General features: G+C 47.4%; 1 protein-coding gene across 13 annotated transcripts in view; it reads right to left on the bottom strand.

Moving 5' to 3' along the window:
- The window catches only part of Bent (projectin protein bent), a 91,283-nt gene that overhangs the window by 20,165 nt on the left and 50,930 nt on the right, over positions 1-20,188 (bottom strand). For all 13 annotated transcript variants that reach the window (XM_078192392.1, XM_078192381.1, XM_078192382.1 and 10 more), the window contains 32 exons: positions 17,835-17,982; positions 17,045-17,281; positions 16,826-16,962; positions 11,724-11,849; positions 11,506-11,650; positions 11,275-11,414; positions 11,047-11,191; positions 10,823-10,964; positions 10,627-10,751; positions 10,199-10,552; positions 9,918-10,124; positions 9,526-9,834; positions 8,802-9,392; positions 8,410-8,715; positions 7,998-8,300; positions 7,627-7,911; positions 7,236-7,547; positions 6,858-7,160; positions 6,487-6,768; positions 6,115-6,414; positions 5,715-6,017; positions 5,050-5,637; positions 4,670-4,972; positions 4,286-4,587; positions 3,931-4,210; positions 3,542-3,847; positions 2,888-3,469; positions 1,931-2,812; positions 1,544-1,843; positions 1,041-1,322; positions 656-955; positions 66-368 (listed from right to left, as the gene is read on the bottom strand). In XM_078192392.1, coding sequence (XP_078048518.1) covers positions 66-368; positions 656-955; positions 1,041-1,322; positions 1,544-1,843; positions 1,931-2,812; positions 2,888-3,469; positions 3,542-3,847; positions 3,931-4,210; positions 4,286-4,587; positions 4,670-4,972; positions 5,050-5,637; positions 5,715-6,017; positions 6,115-6,414; positions 6,487-6,768; positions 6,858-7,160; positions 7,236-7,547; positions 7,627-7,911; positions 7,998-8,300; positions 8,410-8,715; positions 8,802-9,392; positions 9,526-9,834; positions 9,918-10,124; positions 10,199-10,552; positions 10,627-10,751; positions 10,823-10,964; positions 11,047-11,191; positions 11,275-11,414; positions 11,506-11,650; positions 11,724-11,849; positions 16,826-16,962; positions 17,045-17,281; positions 17,835-17,982 — 9,628 coding nt within the window. The remainder of the gene's footprint in view (positions 1-65; positions 369-655; positions 956-1,040; positions 1,323-1,543; positions 1,844-1,930; positions 2,813-2,887; positions 3,470-3,541; positions 3,848-3,930; positions 4,211-4,285; positions 4,588-4,669; positions 4,973-5,049; positions 5,638-5,714; positions 6,018-6,114; positions 6,415-6,486; positions 6,769-6,857; positions 7,161-7,235; positions 7,548-7,626; positions 7,912-7,997; positions 8,301-8,409; positions 8,716-8,801; positions 9,393-9,525; positions 9,835-9,917; positions 10,125-10,198; positions 10,553-10,626; positions 10,752-10,822; positions 10,965-11,046; positions 11,192-11,274; positions 11,415-11,505; positions 11,651-11,723; positions 11,850-16,825; positions 16,963-17,044; positions 17,282-17,834; positions 17,983-20,188) is intronic.

Raw genomic sequence — 20,188 nt, 5'->3', positions numbered from 1 at the left:
GAAAAAATTATTAAGTCTTAACATACTTTTTATAGATGATAGATTACTTGTTCCTAGATACTTACAGAAGCGTGGTTTCGCCGTGAACGTCTTGCTGGAATCTCCAGGCTCCGATTGGCCGGCCTTGTTCACAGCGATCACACGGAACAGGTAATCATTGCCCTCGATAAGACCATGGACCATGGCTCTCGTGGACGGTATTTCGATTTCCACAGCTTTTTCCCACATCGTGCTGTATTTGTCTTTCTTTTCGACAATGTATCCAGTGATAGGCGATCCTCCATCGCTGACCGGCTCCTTCCAGGTGAGCTCCACCTGGTTCGCGGTCCAATCGACCGGCTCCGGTGCTCCCGGAGGACTTGGGACAGCTAAAAAGAGTCGTTTGATCAAACACACCATTTACGAAGAATTTGAGAGGTCTTCCTAGCCCGATGATCTGATTATTACGACTAAACTGCGGACTTTATACATTTATGACAAAAACGAGAAGATTCATTACACTCATTACATTATTTTCAAGTTACTAAAATTGTTAAAGAAAAAAGAAATTTTCTACCTAACACCAAGAAGTTTTTATAAGTGAGATTTGTTTCACAAGTGAAATTAAAGAGACCTCCTAAGTATGCGCTCGTTTCCATGGCAAACAGATACGTACTGAACGGATCTTTGGCGACGATCGAACCGAAAGTCTCCAATGGCTCCGACTCTCCTTCCTTGTTAAGCGCTTTCACCCTGAACTTGTATTCGTGTCCAGGCGTCAGTCCTTCCACCTTCATCTCAGGACCCATTGTTTTGCCGACAGGCAACCAAACACCGGTTTCCGGATCGAACTTCTCCACGAGGTATCCCTCGATCGGTTCACCACCGTCATCTTTCGGCTTCTTCCACTTGAGTGTGCATCCCTCTTTGTGGACATCGGACACCTCTAACGGTCCTTCCGGTTTGCCAGGTTTCGCTGAAAGTAATTTACAACGTTGTAGAGAACATATCCCATTCGTCGCCGAAGAGTCGTCCCAACTGGAAACGAAGAGACTACTTACAGACAACGGTAACTTCGACGTCGGCCGTATCCGAACCGTGTTGGTTTACTGCGGTGATCTTGTAGATGCCGCTGTCTTTGCGTTCGGGCTTGTCGTTGAAGAACTTGCTGTTGTACGGGACGTTCTGTATGCGACGGAACGTCGTCACTTGGATGCTCTTGTTGTTCAGGACCCAGGTGACATCTGGCGGCGGTTCACCGATGATCTTAACGTCGAAGTGGAATGCTTCGTTCTCGCGAACCGTAATGTCGCGCAAGTTCTTCCGGTCAATCCTCGGTGCGACTGTAAACGGAATACCAGATTGAACGTTAGGTATGATCGTCGGTTTATGAAAAAGGTATCATTAATTCTTGTGACTGTTCAGGTCAACAGGACTAATGCTACTATAACCTACGTTAGTTACAGGTAGGTTCCCTTAATGCTAAACCTGAACCTGTCGCAGAATATTTCACAATTTTCTGAACAGTGCAAGAAGCGGAAGATGCAACGCAATAGATACTTACGTCTTCGACTCTTGGCCGTGATGGGTTTGCTAGTGTCGGATGGCTCGCCAGGGCCAGCTGCGTTGATGGCCCTCACGCGGAATTCGTATTCAACGCCTTCATCGAGGTTGTCGACGCGTCCCTTGCAGTCGGGTCCGGTTTCCAAAGCCTTTATCCATCGCGGACTGTCCTTCTCGCGCTTCTCCACAATGTATCCGGTGATTGGAGATCCACCATCCTTCAATGGTGGAGTCCATCTCAGGTCAATGTGATCTTTGTCCCAGTCGGTAGCCTCTGGACGACCAGGTGGTCCTGGTTCGTCTGCAAAAGAAAAGCACAGCAATTAGCAGTCGTCGATTCCATAGAGACACTTTGGCTTGTGACTAGAATAAGAAATCAGATACCAACCGAATGGATTCTTGGCCACAACTCCATAGTCTGTCTCCAATGGTTCCGATTCACCTTCCGCATTAACAGCGGCGACTCGGAACTTGTACTCCTGTCCGGGCACAAGATTTTCAACGACCATGTTGGGATCCTTGGTGCGTCCCACGGGGATCCATCTTCCCGTTTCCGTGTCCATTTTCTCGACGACGTAATGGTCGACTGGAGTGCCGCCGTCGTCCAACGGTGGGTTCCATTTCAGCGTGCATCCTTCCTTGTGCACGTCGGATACCTTCAGAGGACCCTCCGGTTTGCTTGGTTTGTCCAGCACCAGGATTTCGATCGACGCCTCGTCTTTGCCGGAGCTGTTCTCAGCCTTCAGAGTCAGCGTTCCGCAGTGAGCCCTGCTCGCCGACATCACGATGTACTTAGTTCTGTAGTCTTCCAGCTCGATCGACAGGATACCTCCGGTCTCCTGTTTGGCCTTGTTTAGGTACCACGTCTTAGTTGGAGGTGGCTCTCCGGACACTTTCGCATCTATGCGAATGTGATTGCCTGCCTTAACTGTGAGGTCCTTCATGTTCGTGCGATCGATCTTCGGCGCAGCATAGCGGTCCTTGGCGATCAAGCTGTCGCTAGCTTCGCTAGGCTTGCTCTGGCCGCCCTTGTTCACCGCCCTCACCCGGAATTGATATTTCTGTCCTTCGATCAGGTCTTCAACCCGTCCTTCGGTCTTGTTGCCAGGCACCTCAGCAGCCTTCTGCCATTTGCCGAATTGATCCTTCTTCTCAATGATGTACTTCTCGATCGGTGCTCCGCCGTCTTTCTTCGGAGCCTTCCACTTTAGATCGACGTGCTGTTTAGACCAGTCCTTCAGGTCTGGCTTGCCGGGCGGGTCGGGCTCGGCTGTAATATCAAATTATTTGTTAAACATCTGGAATACAATAAAAGATCCCAATCAAATCAAACTGTTATACATACTGTAGGGATTCTTCGCCGTAGTCGGGATCGCCGTCTCCAAAGGCTCTGACTCGCCCTCGGAGTTGACAGCCTTCACGCGGAACATGTAGTCCTTGCCTTCGTTCAAGCCGGTAACATCAGCTTCGGGAGTTTTGCTCGTGGCGCAAGGTACCCATCTTCCAGTATCCACGTCCATCCTTTCGATGACGTAGTGATCGACTGGCTCGCCACCATCGTCGTCTGGTTTGTCCCATTTGAGCTTGCAGCCCTCCGCTGTGACATCGGATACTTCGAGAGGTCCCTTGGGTTTGCCAGGCTTGCTCAGCACCTGGAGTTCAATCTCCACTTGATCGGTACCGCTGTCGTTCTTTGCAATCACCGTGTAGGTGCCGGTGTCGATCCTCTGCAGTTTCGTGATGATGAACGTGGTGTGGTAATCCTCGTTCTCGATCTTGAGACGATCCATGCTCTTCAGAATGGCGTCCTTAAACATCCATGTGACGGATGGTGGAGGTTCGCCTTGGATACTCGCCTCGATGCGCAACATCTGTCCCACCCGCATCACCTTCTTCTGGAGGTTCTTGCGGTCGATACGTGGAGCCACTATAAGAGAGAGAAATGGTTATTAAACAGTTTCGAAGTAGCAGAAGCAATGAACCACTTTCAATCACTTACAGAATCGCGGTTTAGCTACGACGCTCTTCGAAGTGTCGCTAGGCTCGCCAGGTCCGGCTCTGTTCACAGCCACCACCCTGAACTCGTACTCGTGACCTTCCTCGATTCCATCGGTGACTTTAGCGGCGTTGCGATCACCCGACACCTTCGCGACGTCTATCCACTGTCTTCCTTCTTTGTCTCTCATCTGTATGATGTACTTCTCGATAGGAGCACCACCGTCGTCTTTCGGTGGCGTCCATTCGAGGTCCACGAAGTCCTTGTCCCAGTTCTTGATGTCTGGACGACCGGGTTTGCCAGGTTCGTCTGAAATGAATTATCGTTATCGTGTCGTCCTGATCAACCTATAAAGTCCTATAACTGTACAGGAAATTGTCGAAGATCAGTACCGAATGGATTCTTGGCAATGATAGATTTATCCGCCTCTAGATCGTCGGACTCGCCCTCTCTGTTCACCGCTTTCACACGGAACTTGTACGGTTTGCCTTCCTGTAGACCGGTGATCGTGCATTCCGGCTCTGTGGATTTTGCGCAAGGGATCCATTGTCCAGTGAGAGGATCCAGTTTCTCGATCTCGTAGTACTCGACCGGAGCGCCACCGTCGTCTTCCGGTTTCTCCCATTTCAACTTGCAGCCGTGTTTGTTCACGTCAGACACCTCCAAAGGACCCTACCAACAGAAAGATGACGTGTTAGCACCCTGAAGAGAAACGATAAACTCTTTCGTTGATTGGAAAAGACCTACCTTCGGTTTGCCAGGTTTACCGAGGACAGCGATCTCAACTTCGGCTGTGTCCTCGCCCACCTCGTTCTTCGCGTTGATCACGTACTTGCCGGTGTGAGTTCTCTTAGTCTTTAGGATAAAGAACTTGGTGTTGTAGTCGATGTTATCGATACGGATCGTGTCATCCGATTTCAGCTCTTTTCCTTCGAACGACCAGGTTACGGTTGGTGGGGGCTCTCCGATTATGTTGACGTCCAAGGTTACCGTCAGGCCAACCTTTACAGTGATGGGTTGCAGGTTCGTGCGATCGATGAACGGTTTCACTGTAAGATTTTTGTGCGATAAGAAAGGTCCATATGTTCATTAGGTCAAGAGATGACAATTCTAATTGCAATGACGACTTACGCCAACGAGCCTTAGCTGTGTGCGGATTGGTAGCCTCGCTGGGTTCGCCAGGACCCGCTTTGTTCACAGCTCGGACTCGGAATAGGTATTGGTTTCCTTCCTCAAGCCTGGTAACTGTTCCTGTGCAGGTAGGGCCTTGGGTTTCGGCAGCCTTAACGAATTGAGTGCCGAATTTGTCCTTCATTTCGATGATATAGCCGGTAATCTTCGCTCCACCATCCCTTATGGGCGGTTCCCACTTCAGTTTGACCATGTTCTCAGACCAGTCGATGATTTCTGGCAGGCCAGGTGCTCCAGGAACATCTGAGAATAGATTCAATACATTAGAACATCAAGAACACTCTTCTTTCCTGTAAAAAGACATTTTCTTGTCTACGTACCATAGGGGTTCTTAGCAACGATCGCAGTGTCTGTTTGCAGCGGTTCCGACTCTCCCTCTTCGTTAACAGCTTTGACACGGAACTCGTACTTGTGGCCAGGTTCCAGACCGGTAATAGTGTGCTCGGTTTTGTCAGGATCGACGATGCCAGCGGGCACCCATCTTCCAGTGACCGCATCCATCTTCTCGATTACATAGCTCGACAGAGGCAGACCACCATCGTCTTTCGGCTTGCTCCATTTCAGCTTGCATCCCTCTTTGTGGACGTCTGTCACCTCCAGAGGTCCCTCCGGTTTTCCGGGTCTGTCGAGGATGATTATATCAACGTCGGCCTCGTCCTGGCCCGAGTCGTTCACGGCTTTGATGGTGTATTTGCCGCTCAGCTTGCGACTGGTGTCCGTCAAGTGAATCTTGGTCAGATAATCTTCATTATCGATCTTGACATTAGCTCCGGTCTGCAGAACTGCGCCGCCGAAGTTCCAGGTCACCGTTGGAGGCGGTTCACCTTCCACGTCGACTTCCAGTTTCACCATCTGACCAGCTCTGACCTTGATTTGTTGTAGCTTGTCACGATTGATGTGTGGTTTCACTGAAATGAGAAGGTAGGTTAGACTCACGAGTGTTTCGCCGGTATTTCAAGGATTTGTTGAGTTAAAGAACACTCACGGTATCGAGCCTTAGCGGTATGCGGTTTCGTTGAGTCGCTAGGCTCCGATGGTCCAGCCTTGTTCACCGCACGCACTCGGAACTGGTAGACCGAGCCCTTCTTGAGACCGGTGACACGGCCCTTTGGCTGCGGTGATTCCGTCACCGTGGCTTCCTGCCAGTGGGTCGACGGCTTCTCTTTCATTTCAATGATGTAACCAGTAATGGGCGCGCCTCCGGTGTCTTTCGGTGGTTCCCACTTCAGGTCCACACGGTCAACGTCCCAGTCCTCGAATTCTGGTACACCAGGCTTGCCGGATACGTCTGAAAGAAATGTTGTTCGATTATTAGAACTTTCAACTCTTTTCCAATATTTCTATTTCTATCATTGACAAAAATACTGCATGAAAATCTGTATTACCGTAGGGATTCTTGGCGAGAGTGGTGCTATCAGTGACCAGAGGTTCTGACTCGCCCTCCTCGTTGATGGCTTTAACCCTGAACTCGTATTCGTGACCTTCCTGGAGTCCCTTGATGTCCATTTCGGTATCGTTGGTGCGTCCAACCGGTACCCATCTACCGGTAGCCTTGTCCAGCTTCTCAACTTGGTAACCAGTAACAGGTTTACCACCATCGTCCTCTGGTTTGCCCCATTTCAACTTGCATCCGTTCTTCGTGACGTCCGACACTTTCAGAGGACCCTTCGGCTTGCCAGGAGCCGCTGTAAAATCACAGACGTCGTTAATTTGTTTCTGCTATGACTCCGATATTACTACGTGCATGTCAAACTTACAGAGAATGGTAATCTCGACTTCGGCTTCGTCTTCGCCATGCGGATTCACAGCCTTTATCTTCCAGACGCCGGTGTTTTTGCGCAGGCAGTCGGTAATATTGAGCTTCGTGTTGTAGTCGACATTGATAATTTCAATGTTTTCTCCCGTCTTCATCGCTGTGTTCACGTGGTACCATGTGAGCTCTGGTGGCGGTTCACCGCGGACATCTACGTCGTACTTGATGGTCTTGCCAGCTCTGACAGTGATCGGTTTCAAGTTGGTGCGATCGATTCTCGGTTTCACTGTGATAAACAACAGACGATAAATAAATCAAAGAAATAAATAAATGATTCAAACAAAACTGTAAAAAACAGAGGACGAGAATACTCACGAGATTTGTGCTTGCAGATCTGCATCTTCGACGCGTCCGACGGTGGAGATACACCAGCTTTGTTCACGGCGATTATCCTGAACTGATACTCTCCACGTTCTTTGAGATCGGCCACCTTAGCCTCCAGCTGATTGCCGGGCACCTCCATCGCTTTCTCCCAGTCCGGCTTGTAGCGATCCTTCTTCTCGATGATGTACTTCTCGATCGGCGCACCGCCGTCGAAGTCGGGAGGCGTCCATTTCAAGCTGACCGACTCGTTGTCGTAATCGGTGATCTCCGGCGTTCCGGGTTTGTGAGGTTCATCTGTGAACGAAATCGATTGAATTTAGAACAGTTTGAACAAAAAGAAGAGGAATGATTCTTGCTCGACTAGCTCACCGTATGGGTTCTTGGCGATAATCGGCCTCTCGCTCTCGAGAGGCTCGGAGTCGCCCTCGTCGTTGACGGCAGTCACGCGGAACTTGTACTCGCTGCCAGGATTCAGTCCAGTCACTTCGAACTCTGTCAATGGTGAGTTGCCAGGGACCTTGCCCACTCTGACCCACTTGCCGGTCTTCGTGTCCAGCTTCTCGATCTCGTATTCCTTGATCGGCACACCGCCGTCGTCCTCCGGTTTCTCCCATTTGACCTTGGCCGACGTAGCGGTCACGTCGGTCACCTCCAGCGGACCCTTCGGGGCTCCTGGTTTTCCTGAATAATAATAGCTCGATAAGCACAGATCTCCCTAAATTCCATTACAAGATAGTCAAACATTTATGACGTAACTTACCAAGCACAGTGAGTTCTACGGTCTCTTCGTCTTTGCCGTTTACGTTCTCGACGATAAGGGTGTATTTGCCGGTGTCCTTACGCTGCGCGTTCACGATCGTGAAGTCGGTGTGATAGTCGACGTTCTCGATCTTGATGCGCTCGGTGTTCGTCAAAGGAATATTGTCTCGCCAGATCCATTTTGGTTCTGGCGGTGGCTCGCCGATGATGTCCACAGACCACTTGTGCGTGCGACCGGCCTTGATGATGATCGATTTGAAGTTGGTCCTGTCGATCCTTGGTTTCACTGGAATAGGGTACGATCGAGTAGAGAAAGCTCATGCTATAGCTTAAGAGATTAATCAAGGATCATATTGGCCCGAGTATACTAACGGTTTCTGTGCTTGCACACGTGGTTGTCGGTAGGCTCGCTAGGCTGACCAGGACCTGCCTTGTTGTGCGCCCGGACTCGGAATTGATAAACCATCTTCTCCTTCAATCCTTCCACTTTACCCTCCGGGTTGGCATCCTCTGTCTTCGCGACCTCGACCCAGTCCACCGCGAACTTGTCTTTCATCTCGATGGTGTAGTGCGTGATCGGTCTGCCGCCGTCGACGTCCGGCTTCTTCCATTTCAAGGATACGCTTACGTTGTCGTAATCGAATATCTCGGGCTTTCCGGGTTTGCCAGGCTCGTCTAACAAAGAAAAAAAAGACGAGGTCAAGAGATCGTTTCATAACCAAAAGTGTGTCAAGCTTAAGGAATCAGCCTTCCAAAGAACAGATTCCGGATTGAAGATACTTACCGTAGGGGTTCTTGGCGAGAATAGCCTCCTCGACTTCGAGAGGCTCAGACTCGCCCTCCTTGTTGACGGCTTTTACGCGGAACTTGTACTTCTTCTTCGGTGTGAGACCACTGAAAGTGAAGGAGTCTTCGTTGGGCCCGACTTCGCCAGCGGGAACCCATCGGCCTGTGTCCATATCCATTTTCTCCAGGACATATCCGGTGATGTCTGTGCCACCATTGTCAGGAGGTCGCTCCCATTTGACTTTGACGTGGTCGGCGCGTACCTCTTCCACCTTCAACGGACCCTTCGGTGGCGCAGGTTTGTCTGACAAATAGAAACAATTGCCAATTAATATACTTCATGCCTCGAACAGCAAGATTACATAATAGAACAAGAAAGTGGTAACGTACCAAGGACAACAACGTCGGCTATGCTTTCGCAGGTTCCCGAGCTGTTGGTCAGGACCAGCTTGTACTTCCCTGAGTCGGGTCTGGTCGTCTTCCTGACGGTCAGGACTGTGTTCCTCTCGTATTTGTCGATCGTAATCCTCTCGGCCGCGTCCTGGATCAACTCCTTCTCCCCGAGGAACCAGTGCACTTCCGGTTCCGGTTCGCCGGCGTATTTAATGTCATATTTGATCACTTGTCCCTTCTTAACGATTAGGTTTGTCAGGCCGTCGCCAACGATGTACGGTTTGACGAATCGGCACTTGGCAATGATGGGCTTGGTAGCGTCCGAAGGCTCACCAGGACCAGCTTTGTTCACCGCCCTGATCCTGAACTCGTACTGTGTGCCCTCTTTCAAGCCATCGATCGTCGCCTGCGTGACGTCGCCCTCGATCTCTTTGCCCTTCACCCATTCTTTGCCGAATTTCTCTTTGTATTCGATTATGTAGCCCGTAATAGGCGCACCACCATCGTTCTCCGGCTTGGTCCATTTCAGGTCCGCGTGGTCTTTGTCCCAATCGGTCACGTCCACGTTTGTGGGTTTGCCCGGCTCGTCTGTAATAAACCAAGAATATTATAGCCATTGTCCTATGATTTAATATCGTAGTTCTTATAAAATATTACACGTTGATCACTTTTAGTGCTCGGCAGGTTTAGTGTTAAAAATATAATATTCTCAGTTGCGTACCCCATGGATCCTTGGCAAGAACCGGCTTGCCGAACATCGCCGGTTCGCTGGAGCCGAGTTTGTTCACCGCCCTGATGCGGAATTTGTACTCCTTCTTCGCGATCAAGTCTTCCACTTTGTAGACGCACTTCTCGCCCGGCTGTACCTCGCCGACGCTGTCCCATTGTGCTTTCAGGCTGAGATCCAGCCGCTCGATCACGTACTTTGTGATCGGTGATCCACCGTCGTCCTTCGATGGTTTGAACGACACCACGCACGAGTTCTGGAAGATCTCGTTGACGTCGACGTCGGTGGGCGGTTGTGGCACGTCTGGATAAAATATTCATGATCAATTATGGTTGGAGCAGCAGGTTTAAATAACAGTGAAGTTCCTGGCAACAGGGATACAGTACCTTGCATGACGATGTTCACGTCCTTGACCTCCTCTCCTTGATTGTTACCGATCTTCACTTGGTACATGCCGGACTGATCGCGAGAGGGTTTCTTGACCTTGAAGGTGATCTTGTCCTCTCCGACGACCACCTCAACCTCCTTCAGAGGCAAAGGTTTGCCGTCCTTCATCAACTTGGCCTCCACCTGACTCTGTTTCGTACCCTCGACTGCAACAATAAACGTCGTTTAAGCGCTACTCATCGATAAATAGGCTGTCATCGATGGAGACACTTCTACTTACTCTTGTATGGAACCACGAACACGATCGGCGCACTGCAAGGACCTTCGACCTTGTCAGGAACCTCGACGATTGGTTTGCTCTCGCCCTTCTTCACCGTGAGCTTGCAGCTACTACTGAGCTGCCCGCTCTCGCAGGTGATCTCACCGTCGTCGGCCATGTCTACGTTATTGAACACTAATTGATGTTTGCCACCACCCAGGTTCTTGATCTCTATCCTGTCGTTCGGCGTGATAGGCTGGCCGTTGAACTTCCATTCGGCCGGCGCAGTTTGGTCTTGGAGTTCCACGTCGAGCACCAACTTCTCCCTTTCCACCGCCACCGTGTCCTTTAGCTTCTTGTTGAAGCGGTTCGCGTCTGAGAAACACAGCGTCGTTATATAGGTGATCTAAGAACGGTGTTGCAGAAGAAATAAAAGAAGAGAGACTCACAATTTACGACTATCTCGGCTTCCGTTTTGTCGGCGTTGCTCACGCAGGAGTACAGACCCGCGTCCGTTACTTTCACATCCTTAATCGTGAGCTTCCTCTTCCTACCTTCCTCTTTGATTTGTACCCTGCACGAAAATAATTCAGTTAGTGCATCCCGCTCATTTATGTCTGCACTTCTATCTATTTTCTCTCTTACCTCTTATCGGGTAGAATCTCTTGGTCACCCTTAAACCATTTCACTTCGCCGCCAGCGTCGTCCAGCTCGCAGAGCAGAGTCAGAGTCTCCTTCTCGACGAGCTGCTGGTGCTTCAGCACCTTGACGAACTTGTATGGATACTCTGCGGAGACAAACGTATTGTATGGAGCCACTCCAAAAACTTGATAGACGATCAACGAACTCATCGAACAAAATAGCCTTACCAACTACAGTGAGAACCGTTTCAGTCTTATCCGTTTGTTTGCTAATTTTGCAAGTGTACTCGCCGCTGTCCTCCAGCGTTGCACTCTTTATGGTTAATCGGCAAACGCCGCTCATGTCCTTCGACATACTGTACATATCACCTTCCTGAAAACCGGGACGAGAGAAAACATCGATTAGATAAAATTGCGTAAGAGTTGACAGTGTGGAGCAATTGGAGAGACGTTTACCTCGAGCTTCGTCTTTCCTTTGTACCATGAAACTTGAGCGAGATTCGAGCTGACGGTACATTCCATTAGCACTTCGTGTTTCGTGAAACCGCTCGATTTCTTTGCGAGCGGTTTGGTGAACGTGTAGGTCGGATCCGGTTCTGCAAAGTGGAAATGAACGTTTTAGCTTGCAGTGTAATCATGAGAATGGAGAAGTTAGAGTAAAACGTGGACCCTTGGGGTGAAACTGACCCTCCACGTTGAGGAATCCTGTGCTCGAAATGTTCGATATTTCGATAGTGTATTTGCCGGTGTCCTCGACCTTCGGGTTCAAGATGATCAGCTGGTAGCAATCCTCTTCGTTCTTGAACTTGTACTTCGACGACGGGAATAGTTCCTGAGGATATAACGGGCGATGTAATTGCTGATTTGCTCGATGTAGATTGCAAGAGGGGACACAAACGACTCACGTCTTTTCGGAAGAACCATTTCGGCTTGCAGTTCGGTTTCGAGAAGTTTGCCTCGAACACGACCTTCTTGTCTTTGCCCTCCTTGGCGTATTGATCGACCAGTGGTTTCAGGAAGCTCTCTTGTTTCTGCGAATAAGAGAGGTTCGTTAATCGGTCAGACCTATCAGCGGTAAGGTACACCAGTTACATCGAGTAGCACCGTCAGCAAACGACAGCGTCGCTATGCGTACAAAAAGGAAGAAGAAGAGTTAGAAGATAATCGAAAAATCGAAGGCGACCGTGGTCAAAAGAATCAGCTTCGAAGATTCTCGCTGCGGCGAGGAGGCGGGGCAAAAATGTCTGTACAAAATCGTGAAAAAAAAGGGTAAGCAAAAATATATAATTATATATACATATCATGAGTACGGTGGCGGTCCCGACGAGATGACTAGCTCGCCGGCGATCGCGCGGCAGCCTCGGCGGCGACCGCGTCGCCGTCGTCAAAAATGCCGGCTCTACCGAAAAAAAGTGAGGAGAGGCCGAAAACTGTACACAAAAATCTGATCCGTTCTCGTCCAAAAAAACCAGTCGAAAACAAGATGGACGCCGAGGAAGACGGTGGCTCGCCGTGATTAGATGTAAAAACAGAGATAGAGAGATAGAGAGAGAGAGAGAAATAAAGAGAGAACGTCGTTGGAAGGTTTGAAGCGTGGTTTAGTTTCGAGGACCGTGCGTGAACACGGTCCAGAGAAAAGTGTTCAGAGAAGATAGGGGATCAGAGAAGAGTATAGAGAGCGAGCAAGGTTGCAAGATCCGCGAAATGGCGACTGGTCGCCCGGAAGCTACATTGATTAGATCCATCAAAGGGAAAAAACGTGTGTATGTATGTATAGAGAAAAAAGAATAAAAGAGAGAAGAGAGATCGTTGAAATTAATCGTTGAATTTAGTCGACAGATTGAGAAAAATATATATGTAGAGAGAGAGAGAGAGAGATAGATAGATGTAAATATATTTATAGAGAGAGATGCAGTGATAGAGAAGTAGATCGAGAAAGTGGCAGAAATAAGTATCACGAGACTCTATCGCAGGGCGTCGAGGAGTACGAGATCCAACCTCCGTCTTGGTGAAATGGTGCAGGATCGGCCAGTCGGGAATTAATTCGGCCAGGGAGGGTCTACGAGATCCACTACTCTATAAAACAACAAAATTCGTCTGCGGTCACAGGTCTGATCGAGCGTAATTCGTATCGACTAAGTTTCTTCGTTACGCGAGAGTCCGGTTCCCAAAGCAATACTAAATGGAAGCTCTTACAAAGAAAAATAAACAAAAAGACACACGTACGGCAGATCGTTTGTGCTTTGGCGAGACGCAATGGGTGTCCTGTGACACGTGGGACCCGAGTCTCCGGCGAACATTCTATTCAATTTTTCTCGAAACTGTGCGGACAACTTTTAAAGCTATAGTGACATTCAAAATTCTTTATATTCCATGATGGAGACCTATTCCCCTATGAAGAAGACTTCATCAATGTATAATATAATAATATAATAATAAAAATAATCTGAAACATTATTATCGTACTAACAACACAACTAAATATTCACTTTGCTCCTACATCCTATATTTAATTAAAAAAGACCATCCCTATTCCAGACAATAATTATTAACAAAGAAGCTGCCCGCACAATTTGCAGAGTTCCCTCCAGTTTCGTCATCGAAACAAATCCCACGCGTTACAAAGTGCCCCTTATGTTCGGCGGAAAATGTATAGCGTGGTTGTAAAGTGGATGATCTATGGTAATCCGTGTACTAAACTCGAAAATTAAAAAATAAAGTGAAGTTCGCTTTACGACCACGCGGTATATCGTTTTCACTGAGAACAGGCGTCGCACAGCTGATCATCGAAGCGAACATGATCCTCCTCGAAAACGAGGGTGAAGCGCAGGCCAAAAAGCAGATTCCAATGGGTCAAGTGATCGCGAGAGTTCCCTCGCAAGGCACAGCAACCGGAAACAAATAAGCTAGAAGCGCAACCGAAAACGTCTCTCGCGATCGTCCGTACGGTTTCGGAGCGGATCGGATTCCTCCTTGGATCGATGCGATCGAAACGATTTCATGTTTCGGTTCGGGACGCATGCGAAGAGTTCTCGGGGCGAGCTCTTCCGTAGATCGATTAGTAGCGTGGCGTTTTATCGGCTGGTCCAGTTAGTCTGACGTTAGATTCTGATAAAGTAGTATTCTCGAGCGTTCGAGGTCTGTACATTGGAGGGGAGGTGTGTGCTGTTTGAGTTTCGAACGTTTCGGACTACAGGGTGGCATGTTTATAGCAGTCCACTTGGATATCTCCCCCAATGGTGATATTGCAAAAATTATTTTATATGGAATTTAAACGGTGTCCAAAGACGAATGCGATGCGAGAAGTACTTTTTTAAAATACAATAAAGAAATATACATTTATGTACAAATTATGGCCTTGGAAACTTAATTTATTTTTAAGTTTTATTTTTATCTTGAAACTATACTACTTTTCGCTTCCTATTTATCTTATAATACCGGTCAAGTTCCATATAACATATTTTTAATAACGGTATTATTGCGGAAGATATTCACGTAGTCTGATTTAATTGAACCACCCTGTACACGTCGTGCGTACGCGTTGCGAACGTACGTGCCGAATCGCGAGTCCTCGCGCGAATGGTCTAGCTATCGAATCGAATATGCGTTTGAAAAATTTGACGCGGAACGAGCGAGGATCCGCGACCGAGCGTTTCTACGGAAGCGTTGCGGGACTTGAAGCTTATCGACATCGACATCGGCATCGGCATCGGCATCGTTCAGGTCTGGGTTCAGTGGATACGAGCGCTTGGAACAAAGAACAAGTTGCTTAAGATTTGTCGCGAACCTTCTCTTTGATCGTTGTCGCTAGTATCGGCCAGTCGGCGATTAGCTCCTGCAAACTTGGCCTGCGATGAATGTCGAAGACGTCCTGCATGCCCGGCACACACACACGTCCACGTTAGTGCCATTGTTATTGTACGACCAGCGGTATCGAATCCCGGACGGCCCCGATCCGACCGCGATTTCATGTCCCCTTGGAACCGATCGTTCGAACCGAACGCGTTCGCGGCTTTCCGTCGAGCGATTTTCGCGCGAGACTCTTTTATTATTTCGCGTCCGGCAAGCTCGAATGTTTGCTGGGTTTTTGGAAGAATGGGATCGACGATCACCGATCGAGGCGGTCCGGCCGAGAAGAAAAAAAAAAACATTGAACATTTAGAGATAATGCTTGCTGCTAGACAGTCCGTGCGGGGTTATACACAACTTTACTGACGCACAGCCGAGCTCTAATGCAAGTATTAATTCGTGAATGAGATCATTCCTCGTTTTATGGAAACGGCGGCCTTTTGCCCGACACGATTCCCCATGCACTGGTTAACGACCGCGCGACAATGATTCCGTTAATCTCTGGTTAATGAACTCTCGTCCTGGTTAATGATGATTAACGACCACATATGAATAATGATTCGATGATGATACGGCTCGGTGCGCAGCATTAGCTCTAAACTAAACTCTCTACTACGTGTGTAAGACAAATTCGTTGTGTGTTTTCAGGTGTGTGCCTGTCCACCCGTGTGTCGGGCCCGAGAGATCGTCGGTCCGGTCGTCGATCATTCCGTCGTGGGTGTCGGTCGAGACTCGCCTGTGCCTGTGTTGTTCGTGTGCGTGTGATTAATTAGAACGCGTCTTTCTGCAACTTTTCTCACCGTCGCTGAACACCCGTCTTTCTTTGATTCGACCTAATAATCGGAGGTTCTACTGTATTTTATTCGGTGGTATTTTCTTTAAAGAGAACAAGTAGAAAATTTTGTTTGAAACGCGTGAATTTCATTTGTAGAATAAAATTAATATACGTTCTGCATCGAATTAAAAAGGGTAGAAGACCCCTAGCAGTTTGAAAACTAATTGAGAATTGTTGATTATACCACGAACGCATAAAATTCCCCGAGATGGAGTTCGTATTGTGCTGCAACGAATTGACAATTTACAATCATAATATTCCCGAGTTTTACAAGTCAATATTTATTCAACGTAGATTCTAAAACTTCTATGTGCTATGGTCGCTTTCCAGAGCACGGTGACAGAAAAATTCCAGAAAGCGCATCGGGGGGGTGTGTTAGTGCGTCCGTAGGTGCGTGGCGTCGTTTGGTCAGATCGGGAGTAATCTACGGGGGGATGATGCCTGAAAACCTTGAGCCAGCTCCAGTTAGTTTCACCCTTCTTGTCTAGAGAAATTCGAAGGACCTCCTCACCCTCCTCCAAGATCACTATTTCCTCCCCGTCTTGATACCAGCTCCTCCCATGCAGCACGCTGTCGTGCAGCGACTACGAAGACAAACGTACAGAGAAGAAACAGGTGCGAGAAACAGGTGTCTAAGGCGACCGGACACCGCGGGATCGATCCCGCTTTCTTCGCTCGATTACCATTGAACACGAGTGAACCATTTACATTGCTGTCGACTGATACATAAATCGTGCGGTTCTCTCTTACCTGTACTTACCCGAACTCACGCGTTCCACCGCGGTTATCGTTTTCGATGCACCGTTAATCGACAGTTATAACGTTGCGTGTCCAAAAACAGACCGGTTCGTGTTCAAGCGACAAAAGACACATTCTTTACACCAAATACTCTGCTAACGGTAATATGCTTGTAACAAGGCGGTATCGAGCTGTTACACGACGACGATCGGCAACTGACAACGAGCTCCACACGAACGCGACGAATCACGTGCAACAGCTTTACGATTAATCGACATGCGTTTATCAGCTATAATTAACCATCGATCGATTGTGATAGTCGTAGATCAATTATTATAAGCATCGATCGATTATAATAATTATGGATGGATTATAATAGTCATGGATCAATTATAATAGCCATGGATTAATTATGATATTCCTACAACAATTAACAGCCTCGTGGAGCAATTACGATAATCATAAATCAATTAAAATAACCATGGATCGATTATAATAATCAGCTCCCTTCAAGATTAAATCAACGAGAATATCTGTTCGTAAAAATATAATCCTGTTGGGGACGTTCAAACAGAGGACACGCACCTTCTCCACTTTCTTCAGCGCTGGCATCGGCTTCTCGACTTCCTTCAAGTCTACCTTCTCTTGCTCCTGTTCCTCTCGCGCCCATTTCTGGTACTTCCTCTTCTTCAGCATCGCACGGAAGTCCATACCACTGGCGTCTACGGGAGATCGTCGATTTATTTCACGACCGTGGTTTCGAAGATGCTTCGAGAGCGGACTGATTCGTTCAACGATACTCACCGGAAACGTAAAGTTGCATCTCGGCGGAGTCTTCGCCATGGATATTGCTCACGACGATCTTGTAAGTGCCCTCGTCGTTGGGCTTCGTCTTCCTCATGCAGAGGGTGATCGTATTGGTCTCCGTGTCCGTAAGGAACTTGAATCGGCCACCTTCGATGATCTCGGTGATTCCTTTGTAGAACTTGAAGGTGGGCGCGGGCGTACCCTCCACCCCGACCGTGAGATACGCCGTCGAATCTGAACAATAGTAATAACAATAATTTTAATTTATCCACTGGAGAAACGCTTTGTTGCAGCGACAGAATGTAATAAATTAAAACTAGATAAAGAAAGGGACAAATTCAAGAGAAAGAAATTGAAAGAAAGTATTTATAATAAAAACGGGTTGGTCAAATTTGACTCAGATTAAGATATAATTTATACAATTATAGAATTTAATATAATTACAGATATAATTAAATAAAGATATAATTGAATAAAGAACGAAATTTAATAAATCTCTATTTAAAGAGATAAAATAAGAATCGTAGCCTATTTATTAAATGGTATAGAAAAATAATATGTCTTTACGTTAAAAAATTGAAGTGACTGTAAGAAGACCAGGCACATAATGATCAGACATGCTGGACAATTTTTATCAAATAGTACGAAAATATTGACGCGTAATTCTAGTGTCAGAAAGTTAATGTGGCGTTAAGTAGAACAAGTCGATAATGGTCAGACGAGCCAACCAATTATTACTGCTATCAACGCCTATGTGGAAGAACTATAAAAATGGCGGCGGACGTACCTTCGACGGCGGAATATGACTCCTGCACATCGACGATTTGAGGTGGTCCCGGTGGTCCAACATCTCGAAGAGGTGTGCTCGGTTGATTGATCTTATTCTCGAGGTCCGCCACGCTGGGTCTTCTGACGTCCGTGCTCGGACGACGACGCTGCGCCAATCAATCATCGATATTACCAACAACTCCATCCCCGAACGACACACACAGTTTCATTTTTCTGATTAAGCTTTTTCAGGCATTCAGATTGAAGCGGGCAGGCGTCAACCACGGGCACGAGACTTCCGTCCACTTACCTGTTGTCTCCGAGTGTCCTCTGAAAAAGATCCGACTATCTAAACAGATCTCCATAGCTTCTCAACCTTCTCGATTAATTATAAAAATTCGGAATTTGCGTAGCTTTTTAACACTTTGCCGACCGATCGGGGAGATCGATAGACATTTTGCTGAGAAACTATAGGCATTGGACCATCAGAGTGTCGTCGGTGAAAACTCAAGGACGAAAGCCGTGGCCGTGGTTTCATCGGTGCACGGTGCTGACGTGCTGCGTTCGCGCTGTGCGACAGGTTAAATGCGCGTTAATCACGCGGTTAATTCACACGCGGTTAGTAACGAAGCGTTCAAACGATCTAATCACACGTTAGCCACGAGATTTCGGTGAGTCGAAGCTGTTAGGCGAGGCCAGCTGAGTCGTCTTTCTTGGCGTGCCTCCGTTAGCGAGACAAGATCGACTCGCGGTCAACGCTAATGTCGATCGCGTACGGGTCCGTTGGGTCGTCTTAGGATCTATCCGCCGCGATTTCGAGGGCTCCTAGATCTCGATCGATCCTTCGGATCTATAAAATGCATACCAGAGAGTTTTCATAACCGATCGGGTGCCCTCGAATCTGCGCGGCCGAACGGAAGGGGCAAACTGTACCGGACGAGTCTCCTAAAATCTGCTTATTAATTGTCGACTGGATTAGAAAATATTTGCAACAAAAGTCATATTACACCATGATTGTTACCCGATACAGCAACTCACATTTATCGAGATTTAATCAATATTTTTCCATGAATTTTGCAGGAGTATTTAACCCTTTTGACTGCTGTTGAAATTAAAATAGTTTTCGTGTGATCTGTTTCAATTCTATCGAATTCGAAAACAAATTCTACTTAAATACAATAATTACCGCCAATGTTATATAATTTTATATCTTATTTAAACTGTTAATCACTAATAAAAAAATTCCACTTGTCGTTCTAAGAAAATTCTGCAAGTGCAAAGGGTTAAATATAATCCAAAAAAAAGATCTTTGATAAAAATGAAGAATAATCATGTAACAATTGATACTGTACTGTACTTTTGTTTAAAATATCTGTGTACACGGTCGACGGTTCAGGAGACTCGGCCAGTATAGATCTACCAGCCTGGTAGCAAGTGTCTAGGTGGTCCAGGTGACACATAGACGAGAGAGGGTTGCACATGGGACACATGTAAACAATAGGTACTCGAGTTACGTGGGGAAGAGGATGTTCTGCCTCGTGGATGCCGAACCGTCGATGATTCGGCGAGCTGTTCTCGGCAGCTGATATCAGTCACAATATTAAACCTACTGCTACTAGATTAATTTGATTCCTCCAGGCCCGCACCGGGTTTCATCGGATTCCCGGCGGAACGATGGAGGCAGTGCGACGTCGTCAACATCCACTGTACGTCGCGACGATCGACGGACGCATTGCCTGCGATTGCGGAACTTTATGCATCAATTATTATTAATTTTCACGAGTCGCTGTTGTAGGCTGTGGATCTTTGCTTTTACGGCTTACACAAATTTTAATGGAATATGCTACTGTATAAAGTTCTATTTTTATTTATAGAAGGTGGTAAAGTTGGAAATAAAGAAACCTCTCAGCTGAGTCGAGCAATTTTTGAAACCAATTTTGGAAATAGTTAATTGGCAAGTAACGGATCTAGCATGAAGTTCCATCGTTTGTAAATCATCGACGAAAGATTTTGCAGAGGAACTTTGGCACGCGGTCGATCGTCGCGTCCCGCAAAAATTAGAATATTACAATACAATGAGTACGGTGCAAATAAAAACTAAGCCGGTTCTCGTAGATGTTTTCGCGGGTGCTCGTTAACCACAAGATTCATTATTATTATTAATCATTATTATTATTATTGATTTGCGTCTCGCTTCTCTGTTAACGGGTCGCCGACGAGCGTGTGTTGGACATCCGTGACGGTTTCCGGAACTCCTCGATTTCTCGTCACGCCGTCGCTGTTAGATACAATTGTTAACACAAAGTATTCATCGCGGTCGTTGTTTTAGATACAATTTGTGAGAACATACAGTTGGGGGGGGGGGGGGGGGGG

This window comes from Augochlora pura, chromosome 10 (assembly GCF_028453695.1).
Source record: "Augochlora pura isolate Apur16 chromosome 10, APUR_v2.2.1, whole genome shotgun sequence".
Lineage (NCBI taxonomy): Eukaryota > Metazoa > Arthropoda > Insecta > Hymenoptera > Halictidae > Augochlora > Augochlora pura.
Note: the sequence above shows the minus strand (reverse complement) of the source record. Positions and strands in the feature narration are given on the sequence as shown.